Genomic DNA, 12,301 nt, shown 5'->3' with positions numbered 1-12,301 from the left:
TTGCGACTCCACCTTGTTCCTGTACCGGCATTTCGCTTGTTTGATTGCCTTGCGGAGGGAATGACTACACTGTTTATGTTCAGACATATTCCCAGACCTGTTTCCATGGTTAAATGCGGTGGATCGCGCTTTCAATTTTGCGCGAATGCCGCCATGGTTTCCGGGTAAGGGTTTTAATCATCACTGTAGTATTAAACAGCAAAAATACTGCATTTGTATCCCAAATAACACCCTATTCCCTACATAGTGCACTACTATGGTGCCCTATTCCCTACATAGTGCACTACTATGGCACCCTATTCCCTACATAGTGCACTACTATGGCGCCCTATTCCCTACATAGTGCACTACTATGGCACCCTATTCCCTACATAGTGCACTACTATGGCACCCTATTCCCTACATAGTGCACTACTATGGCACCCTATTCCCTACATAGTGCACTACTATGGCACCCTATTCCCTACATAGTGCACTACTATGGCACCCTATTCCCTACATAGTGCTCTACTTTTGACTAGAGCTCTGTGGCCTGAATAGGGTGCGATTTGGGACGCCCCCATCCTCTGACAGCAGCCCTATGCAGGCAGCAGGGAACCGCTGCCTTATCCAAATGTCTTTAATTTCAAAGTGTCAGAGTGTCATTCTGTTGACTTCCCCTCTGACAAGCTGGAGACTGCAGAAAAAAAGAGTTGTTGTGCAAATCATTTGAATATCCTTGTGACTTACGTGTTTAATCTATTTATATGCTTTTTATTCAAATAAAACTAGTCAGCATGTCAGAGTTTTGTGTGGAACTAATCCTTACTTGAGATACATACATCTCCATGTATGAATGATGAACCTTAACGAATCATTGTGAGCGTTATGTTAAAATATCTTTCCTCCTCCCCCTCCACCTCTGCCTTCTGCTGCTCCTCCCAGCCCAATACCAGGTGACAGTTAAGACCAATGAGGCGTCAAGGAGATGTCAGCTGACAGGAAGTTACCTCCTCTTGCCAGAACGAGACGCCATATTGCTCCAGGACCTCCAGACTGGTGTGACCGTCCACTGCTGGCCCTACCACCTGCTACGACGCTTCGGACAGGTCAAGGTAAAGGGTTAGAGGTCAGGGTGAAAGGTCAGAGGTCAGATCCGCTACTGCTGGCCCTACGACGGTTCGGACAGGTCAATGTAAAGGGTTAGAGGTCAGGGTGAAAGGTCACAGGTCAGATACTCTACTGCTGGCCCTACAACGGTTCGGACAGGTCAATTGTGTTGAGTTGTGTTGTATCTATCATAATCATAAGAGTTGTGTTGTATCTATTATAATCATCAGAGTTGTGTTGTATCTATCATAATCATCAGAGTTGTGCTGTATCTATCATAATCATTAGAGTTGTGTTGTATCTATTATAATCATCAGAGTTGTGTTGTATCTATCATAATCATCAGAGTTGTGTTGTATCTATCATAATCATCAGAGTTGTGTTGTATCTATCATAATCATCAGAGTTGTGTTGTGTTGTATCTATCATAATCATCAGAGTTGTGTTGTGTTGTATCTATCATAATCATCAGAGTTGTGTTGTATCTATTATAATCATCAGAGTTGTGTTGTATCTATCATAATCATCAGAGTTGTGTTGTGTTGTATCTATCATAATCATCAGAGTTGTGTTGTATCTATTATAATCATCAGAGTTGTGTTGTATCTATCATAATCATCAGAGTTGTGTTGTATCTATCATAATCATCAGAGTTGTGTTGTATCTATCATAATCATCAGAGTTGTGTTGTATCTATCATAATCATCAGAGTTGTGTTGTATCTATCATAATCATCAGAGTTGTGTTGTATCTATCATAATCATTAGAGTTGTGTTGTATCTATCATAATCATCAGAGTTGTGTTGTATCTGTCATAATCATCAGAGTTGTGTTGTATCTATCATAATCATCAGAGTTGTGTTGTATCTATCATAATCATCAGAGTTGTGTTGTATCTATCATAATCATCAGAGTTGTGCTGTGTTGTATCTATCATAATCATCAGAGTTGTGTTGTATCTATTATAATCATCAGAGTTGTGTTGTATCTATCATAATCATCAGAGTTGTGTTGTATCTGTCATAATCATCAGAGTTGTGTTGTATCTATCATAATCATCAGAGTTGTTCTGTGTTGTATCTATCATAATCATCAGAGTTGTGTTGTATCTATCATAATCATCAGAGTTGTGCTGTGTTGTATCTATAATAATCATCAGAGTTGTATCTATCATAATCATCAGAGTTGTATCTATCATAATCATCAGAGTTGTATCTATCATAATCATCAGAGTTGTATCTATTATAATCATCAGAGGTGTGTTGTATCTATTATAATCATCAGAGTTGTGCTGTGTTGTATCTATTATAATCATCAGAGTTGTGCTGTGTTGTATCTATTATAATCATCAGAGTTGTGCTGTGTTGTATCTATTATAATCATCAGAGTTGTGTTGTGTTGTATCTATTATAATCATCAGAGTTGTGCTGTGTTGTATCTATTATAATCATCAGAGTTGTGTTGTGTTGTATCTATCATAATCATCAGAGTTGTATCTATCATAATAATCAGAGTTGTATCTATCATAATCATCAGAGTTGTATCTATCATAATCATCAGAGTTGTATCTATCATAATCATCAGAGTTGTATCTATCATAATCATCAGAGTTGTATCTATCATAATCATCAGAGTTGTATCTATTATAATCATCAGAGTTGTGCTGTGTTGTATCTATTATAATCATCAGAGTAGTTGTGCTGTGTTGTATCTATTATAATCATCAGAGTTGTGTTGTATCTATCATAATCATCAGAGTTGTGTTGTATCTATTATAATCATCAGAGTTGTGCTGTATCTATCATAATCATCAGAGTTGTGTTGTATCTATCATAATCATCAGAGTTGTGTTGTATCTATCATAATCATCAGAGTTGTGTTGTATCTATCATAATCATCAGAGTTGTGTTGTATCTATTATAATCATCAGAGTTGTGTTGTATCTATTATAATCATCAGAGTTGTGCTGTGTTGTATCTATTATAATCATCAGAGTTGTGTTGTATCTATCATAATCATCAGAGTTGTGTTGTATCTATCATAATCATCAGAGTTGTGTTGTATCTATCATAATCATCAGAGTTGTGTTGTATCTATCATAATCATCAGAGTTGTGTTGTATCTATCATAATCATCAGAGTTGTGTTGTATCTATCATAATCATCAGAGTTGTGTTGTGTCTATCATAATCATCAGAGTTGTGTTGTATCTATCATAATCATCAGAGTTGTGTTGTATCTATTATAATCATCAGAGTTGTGTTGTATCTATCATAATCATCAGAGTTGTGTTGTATCTATTATAATAATCAGAGTTGTGTTGTATCTATTATAATCATCAGAGTTGTGTTGTATCTATCATAATCATCAGAGTTGTGTTGTATCTATCATAATCATCAGAGTTGTGTTGTATCTATCATAATCATTAGAGTTGTGTTGTATCTGTCATAATCATCAGAGTTGTGTTGTATCTATCATAATCATCAGAGTTGTGTTGTATCTATCATAATCATTAGAGTTGTGTTGTATCTATCATAATCATCAGAGTTGTGTTGTATCTATTATAATAATCAGAGTTGTGTTGTATCTATTATAATCATCAGAGTTGTGTTGTATCTATCATAATCATCAGAGTTGTGTTGTATCTATCATAATCATCAGAGTTGTGTTGTATCTATCATAATCATTAGAGTTGTGTTGTATTTGTCATAATCATCAGAGTTGTGTTGTATCTATTATAATCATCAGAGTTGTGTTGTATCTATCATAATCATCAGAGTTGTGTTGTATCTATTATAATAATCAGAGTTGTGTTGTATCTATTATAATCATCAGAGTTGTGTTGTATCTATCATAATCATCAGAGTTGTGTTGTATCTATCATAATCATCAGAGTTGTGTTGTATCTGTCATAATCATCAGAGTTGTGTTGTATCTATCATAATCATCAGAGTTGTGTTGTATCTATTATAATCATCAGAGTTGTGCTGTATCTATCATAATCATCAGAGTTGTGTTGTATCTATCATAATCATCAGAGTTGTGTTGTATCTATCATAATCATCAGAGTTGTGTTGTATCTATCATAATCATCAGAGTTGTGTTGTATCTATTATAATCATCAGAGTTGTGTTGTATCTATTATAATCATCAGAGTTGTGCTGTGTTGTATCTATTATAATCATCAGAGTTGTGTTGTATCTATCATAATCATCAGAGTTGTGTTGTATCTATCATAATCATCAGAGTTGTGTTGTATCTATCATAATCATCAGAGTTGTGTTGTATCTATCATAATCATCAGAGTTGTGTTGTATCTATCATAATCATCAGAGTTGTGTTGTATCTATCATAATCATCAGAGTTGTGTTGTGTCTATCATAATCATCAGAGTTGTGTTGTATCTATCATAATCATCAGAGTTGTGTTGTATCTATTATAATCATCAGAGTTGTGTTGTATCTATCATAATCATCAGAGTTGTGTTGTATCTATTATAATAATCAGAGTTGTGTTGTATCTATTATAATCATCAGAGTTGTGTTGTATCTATCATAATCATCAGAGTTGTGTTGTATCTATCATAATCATCAGAGTTGTGTTGTATCTATCATAATCATTAGAGTTGTGTTGTATCTGTCATAATCATCAGAGTTGTGTTGTATCTATCATAATCATCAGAGTTGTGTTGTATCTATCATAATCATTAGAGTTGTGTTGTATCTATCATAATCATCAGAGAGTTGTGTTGTATCTATTATAATAATCAGAGTTGTGTTGTATCTATTATAATCATCAGAGTTGTGTTGTATCTATCATAATCATCAGAGTTGTGTTGTATCTATCATAATCATCAGAGTTGTGTTGTATCTATCATAATCATTAGAGTTGTGTTGTATTTGTCATAATCATCAGAGTTGTGTTGTATCTATTATAATCATCAGAGTTGTGTTGTATCTATCATAATCATCAGAGTTGTGTTGTATCTATTATAATAATCAGAGTTGTGTTGTATCTATTATAATCATCAGAGTTGTGTTGTATCTATCATAATCATCAGAGTTGTGTTGTATCTATCATAATCATCAGAGTTGTGTTGTATCTGTCATAATCATCAGAGTTGTGTTGTATCTATTATAATCATCAGAGTTGTGTTGTATCTATTATAATCATCAGAGTTGTGTTGTATCTATTATAATCATCAGAGTTGTGTTTTATCTATCATAATTATCAGAGTTGTGTTGTATCTATTATAATCATCAGAGTTGTGTTGTATCTATCGTAATCATCAGAGTTGTGTTGTATCTATCATAATCATCAGAGTTGTGTTGTATCTATTATAATCATCAGAGTTGTGTTGTATCTATTATAATCATCAGAGTTGTGTTGTGTTGTATCTATCATAATCATCAGAGTTGTGTTGTATCTATCATAATCATCAGAGTTGTGTTGTATCTATCATAATAATCAGAGTTGTGTTGTATCTATCATAATAATCAGAGTTGTGTTGTATCTATTATAATCATCAGAGTTGTGTTGTATCTATCATAATCATCAGAGTTGTGTTGTATCTGTCATAATCATCAGAGTTGTGTTGTATCTATCATAATCATCAGAGTTGTGTTGTATCTATCATAATCATCAGAGTTGTGTTGTATCTATTATAATCATCAGAGTTGTGTTGTATCTATTATAATCATCAGAGTTGTGTTGTATCTATTATAATCATCAGAGTTGTGTTGTATCTGTCATAATCATCAGAGTTGTGTTGTATCTATCATAATCATCAGAGTTGTGTTGTATCTATCATAATCATCAGAGTTGTATCTATCATAATCATCAGAGTTGTGTTGTGTTGTATCTATTATAATCATCAGAGTTGTGTTGTATCTATTATAATCCTCAGAGTTGTGCTGTGTTGTATCTATCATAATCATCAGAGTTGTGTTGTATCTATCATAATCATCAGAGTTGTGTTGTATCTATTATAATCATCAGAGTTGTGTTGTATCTATCATAATCATCAGAGTTGTGTTGTATCTATCATAATCATCAGAGTTGTGTTGTATCTATCATAATCATCAGAGTTGTGTTGTATCTATCATAATCATCAGAGTTGTGTTGTATCTATCGTAATAATCAGAGTTGTGTTGTATCTATTATAATCATCAGAGTTGTGTTGTATCTATCATAATCATCAGAGTTGTATCTATCATAATCATCAGAGTTGTGTTGTGTTGTATCTATTATAATCATCAGAGTTGTGTTGTATCTATCATAATCATCAGTGTTGTGTTGTATCTATCATAATCATCAGAGTTGTGTTGTATCTATCATAATCATCAGAGTTGTGTTGTATCTGTCATAATCATCAGAGTTGTGTTGTATCTATTATAATCATCAGAGTTGTGTTGTATCTATTATAATCATCAGAGTTGTGTTGTATCTATTATAATCATCAGAGTTGTGTTTTATCTATCATAATTATCAGAGTTGTGTTGTATCTATTATAATCATCAGAGTTGTGTTGTATCTATCGTAATCATCAGAGTTGTGTTGTATCTATCATAATCATCAGAGTTGTGTTGTATCTATTATAATCATCAGAGTTGTGTTGTATCTATTATAATCATCAGAGTTGTGTTGTATCTATTATAATCATCAGAGTTGTGTTGTATCTATTATAATCATCAGAGTTGTGTTTTATCTATCATAATTATCAGAGTTGTGTTGTATCTATTATAATCATCAGAGTTGTGTTGTATCTATCGTAATCATCAGAGTTGTGTTGTATCTATCATAATCATCAGAGTTGTGTTGTATCTATTATAATCATCAGAGTTGTGTTGTATCTATCATAATCATCAGAGTTGTGTTGTATCTATTATAATAATCAGAGTTGTGTTGTATCTATTATAATCATCAGAGTTGTGTTGTATCTATCATAATCATCAGAGTTGTGTTGTATCTATCATAATCATCAGAGTTGTGTTGTATCTGTCATAATCATCAGAGTTGTGTTGTATCTATTATAATCATCAGAGTTGTGTTGTATCTATTATAATCATCAGAGTTGTGTTGTATCTATTATAATCATCAGAGTTGTGTTTTATCTATCATAATTATCAGAGTTGTGTTGTATCTATTATAATCATCAGAGTTGTGTTGTATCTATCGTAATCATCAGAGTTGTGTTGTATCTATCATAATCATCAGAGTTGTGTTGTATCTATTATAATCATCAGAGTTGTGTTGTATCTATTATAATCATCAGAGTTGTGTTGTGTTGTATCTATCATAATCATCAGAGTTGTGTTGTATCTATCATAATCATCAGAGTTGTGTTGTATCTATCATAATAATCAGAGTTGTGTTGTATCTATCATAATAATCAGAGTTGTGTTGTATCTATTATAATCATCAGAGTTGTGTTGTATCTATCATAATCATCAGAGTTGTGTTGTATCTGTCATAATCATCAGAGTTGTGTTGTATCTATCATAATCATCAGAGTTGTGTTGTATCTATCATAATCATCAGAGTTGTGTTGTATCTATTATAATCATCAGAGTTGTGTTGTATCTATTATAATCATCAGAGTTGTGTTGTATCTATTATAATCATCAGAGTTGTGTTGTATCTGTCATAATCATCAGAGTTGTGTTGTATCTATCATAATCATCAGAGTTGTGTTGTATCTATCATAATCATCAGAGTTGTATCTATCATAATCATCAGAGTTGTGTTGTGTTGTATCTATTATAATCATCAGAGTTGTGTTGTATCTATTATAATCATCAGAGTTGTGCTGTGTTGTATCTATCATAATCATCAGAGTTGTGTTGTATCTATCATAATCATCAGAGTTGTGTTGTATCTATTATAATCATCAGAGTTGTGTTGTATCTATCATAATCATCAGAGTTGTGTTGTATCTATCATAATCATCAGAGTTGTGTTGTATCTATCATAATCATCAGAGTTGTGTTGTATCTATCATAATCATCAGAGTTGTGTTGTATCTATCGTAATAATCAGAGTTGTGTTGTATCTATTATAATCATCAGAGTTGTGTTGTATCTATCATAATCATCAGAGTTGTATCTATCATAATCATCAGAGTTGTGTTGTGTTGTATCTATTATAATCATCAGAGTTGTGTTGTATCTATCATAATCATCAGTGTTGTGTTGTATCTATCATAATCATCAGAGTTGTGTTGTATCTATCATAATCATCAGAGTTGTGTTGTATCTGTCATAATCATCAGAGTTGTGTTGTATCTATTATAATCATCAGAGTTGTGTTGTATCTATTATAATCATCAGAGTTGTGTTGTATCTATTATAATCATCAGAGTTGTGTTTTATCTATCATAATTATCAGAGTTGTGTTGTATCTATTATAATCATCAGAGTTGTGTTGTATCTATCGTAATCATCAGAGTTGTGTTGTATCTATCATAATCATCAGAGTTGTGTTGTATCTATTATAATCATCAGAGTTGTGTTGTATCTATTATAATCATCAGAGTTGTGTTGTGTTGTATCTATCATAATCATCAGAGTTGTGTTGTATCTATCATAATCATCAGAGTTGTGTTGTATCTATCATAATAATCAGAGTTGTGTTGTATCTATCATAATAATCAGAGTTGTGTTGTATCTATTATAATCATCAGAGTTGTGTTGTATCTATCATAATCATCAGAGTTGTGTTGTATCTGTCATAATCATCAGAGTTGTGTTGTATCTATCATAATCATCAGAGTTGTGTTGTATCTATCATAATCATCAGAGTTGTGTTGTATCTATTATAATCATCAGAGTTGTGTTGTATCTATTATAATCATCAGAGTTGTGTTGTATCTATTATAATCATCAGAGTTGTGTTGTATCTGTCATAATCATCAGAGTTGTGTTGTATCTATCATAATCATCAGAGTTGTGTTGTATCTATCATAATCATCAGAGTTGTATCTATCATAATCATCAGAGTTGTGTTGTGTTGTATCTATTATAATCATCAGAGTTGTGTTGTATCTATTATAATCATCAGAGTTGTGCTGTGTTGTATCTATCATAATCATCAGAGTTGTGTTGTATCTATCATAATCATCAGAGTTGTGTTGTATCTATTATAATCATCAGAGTTGTGTTGTATCTATCATAATCATCAGAGTTGTGTTGTATCTATCATAATCATCAGAGTTGTGTTGTATCTATCATAATCATCAGAGTTGTGTTGTATCTATCATAATCATCAGAGTTGTGTTGTATCTATCGTAATAATCAGAGTTGTGTTGTATCTATTATAATCATCAGAGTTGTGTTGTATCTATCATAATCATCAGAGTTGTATCTATCATAATCATCAGAGTTGTGTTGTGTTGTATCTATTATAATCATCAGAGTTGTGTTGTATCTATCATAATCATCAGTGTTGTGTTGTATCTATCATAATCATCAGAGTTGTGTTGTATCTATCATAATCATCAGAGTTGTGTTGTATCTATCGTAATAATCAGAGTTGTGTTGTATCTATTATAATAATCAGAGTTGTGTTGTATCTATTATAATCATCAGAGTTGTGTTGTATCTATCATAATCATCAGAGTTGTGTTGTATCTATCATAATCATCAGAGTTGTGTTGTATCTATCATAATCATTAGAGTTGTGTTGTATTTGTCATAATCATCAGAGTTGTGTTGTATCTATTATAATCATCAGAGTTGTGTTGTATCTATCATAATCATCAGAGTTGTGTTGTATCTATTATAATAATCAGAGTTGTGTTGTATCTATTATAATCATCAGAGTTGTGTTGTATCTATCATAATCATCAGAGTTGTGTTGTATCTATCATAATCATCAGAGTTGTGTTGTATCTGTCATAATCATCAGAGTTGTGTTGTATCTATTATAATCATCAGAGTTGTGTTGTATCTATTATAATCATCAGAGTTGTGTTGTATCTATTATAATCATCAGAGTTGTGTTTTATCTATCATAATTATCAGAGTTGTGTTGTATCTATTATAATCATCAGAGTTGTGTTGTATCTATCATAATCATCAGAGTTGTGTTGTATCTATCATAATCATCAGAGTTGTATCTATCATAATCATCAGAGTTGTGTTGTGTTGTATCTATTATAATCATCAGAGTTGTGTTGTATCTATTATAATCATCAGAGTTGTGCTGTGTTGTATCTATCATAATCATCAGAGTTGTGTTGTATCTATCATAATCATCAGAGTTGTGTTGTATCTATTATAATCATCAGAGTTGTGTTGTATCTATCATAATCATCAGAGTTGTGTTGTATCTATCATAATCATCAGAGTTGTGTTGTATCTATCATAATCATCAGAGTTGTGTTGTATCTATCATAATCATCAGAGTTGTGTTGTATCTATCGTAATAATCAGAGTTGTGTTGTATCTATTATAATCATCAGAGTTGTGTTGTATCTATCATAATCATCAGAGTTGTATCTATCATAATCATCAGAGTTGTGTTGTGTTGTATCTATTATAATCATCAGAGTTGTGTTGTATCTATCATAATCATCAGTGTTGTGTTGTATCTATCATAATCATCAGAGTTGTGTTGTATCTATCATAATCATCAGAGTTGTGTTGTATCTATCGTAATAATCAGAGTTGTGTTGTATCTATTATAATAATCAGAGTTGTGTTGTATCTATTATAATCATCAGAGTTGTGTTGTATCTATCATAATCATCAGAGTTGTGTTGTATCTATCATAATCATCAGAGTTGTGTTGTATCTATCATAATCAGTAGAGTTGTGTTGTATTTGTCATAATCATCAGAGTTGTGTTGTATCTATTATAATCATCAGAGTTGTGTTGTATCTATCATAATCATCAGAGTTGTGTTGTATCTATTATAATAATCAGAGTTGTGTTGTATCTATTATAATCATCAGAGTTGTGTTGTATCTATCATAATCATCAGAGTTGTGTTGTATCTATCATAATCATCAGAGTTGTGTTGTATCTGTCATAATCATCAGAGTTGTGTTGTATCTATTATAATCATCAGAGTTGTGTTGTATCTATTATAATCATCAGAGTTGTGTTGTATCTATTATAATCATCAGAGTTGTGTTTTATCTATCATAATTATCAGAGTTGTGTTGTATCTATTATAATCATCAGAGTTGTGTTGTATCTATCGTAATCATCAGAGTTGTGTTGTATCTATCATAATCATCAGAGTTGTGTTGTATCTATTATAATCATCAGAGTTGTGTTGTATCTATTATAATCATCAGAGTTGTGTTGTGTTGTATCTATCATAATCATCAGAGTTGTGTTGTATCTATTATAATCATCAGAGTTGTGTTGTATCTATTATAATCATCAGAGTTGTGTTGTATCTATTATAATCATCAGAGTTGTGTTTTATCTATCATAATTATCAGAGTTGTGTTGTATCTATTATAATAATCAGAGTTGTGTTGTATCTATTATAATCATCAGAGTTGTGTTGTATCTATCATAATCATCAGAGTTGTGTTGTATCTATCATAATCATCAGAGTTGTGTTGTATCTATCATAATCAGTAGAGTTGTGTTGTATTTGTCATAATCATCAGAGTTGTGTTGTATCTATTATAATCATCAGAGTTGTGTTGTATCTATCATAATAATCAGAGTTGTGTTGTATCTATCATAATAATCAGAGTTGTGTTGTATCTATTATAATCATCAGAGTTGTGTTGTATCTATCATAATCATCAGAGTTGTGTTGTATCTGTCATAATCATCAGAGTTGTGTTGTATCTATCATAATCATCAGAGTTGTGTTGTATCTATCATAATCATCAGAGTTGTGTTGTATCTATTATAATCATCAGAGTTGTGTTGTATCTATTATAATCATCAGAGTTGTGTTGTATCTATTATAATCATCAGAGTTGTGTTGTATCTGTCATAATCATCAGAGTTGTGTTGTATCTATCATAATCATCAGAGTTGTGTTGTATCTATCATAATCATCAGAGTTGTATCTATCATAATCATCAGAGTTGTGTTGTGTTGTATCTATTATAATCATCAGAGTTGTGTTGTATCTATTATAATCATCAGAGTTGTGCTGTGTTGTATCTATCATAATCATCAGAGTTGTGTTGTATCTATCATAATCATCAGAGTTGTGTTGTATCTATTATAATCATCAGAGT

General features: G+C 31.6%; 1 protein-coding gene across 1 annotated transcript in view; it reads left to right on the top strand.

Moving 5' to 3' along the window:
* The window catches only part of dok3 (docking protein 3), a 59,389-nt gene that overhangs the window by 14,235 nt on the left and 32,853 nt on the right, over positions 1 to 12,301 (top strand). The window contains exon 5 of the mRNA XM_036943547.1: positions 925 to 1,094. Within this exon, the coding sequence (XP_036799442.1) occupies positions 925 to 1,094 (170 nt within the window). The remainder of the gene's footprint in view (positions 1 to 924; positions 1,095 to 12,301) is intronic.

This window comes from Oncorhynchus mykiss, chromosome 14, assembly GCF_013265735.2.
Source record: "Oncorhynchus mykiss isolate Arlee chromosome 14, USDA_OmykA_1.1, whole genome shotgun sequence".
NCBI lineage: Eukaryota > Metazoa > Chordata > Actinopteri > Salmoniformes > Salmonidae > Oncorhynchus > Oncorhynchus mykiss.
Note: the sequence above shows the minus strand (reverse complement) of the source record. Positions and strands in the feature narration are given on the sequence as shown.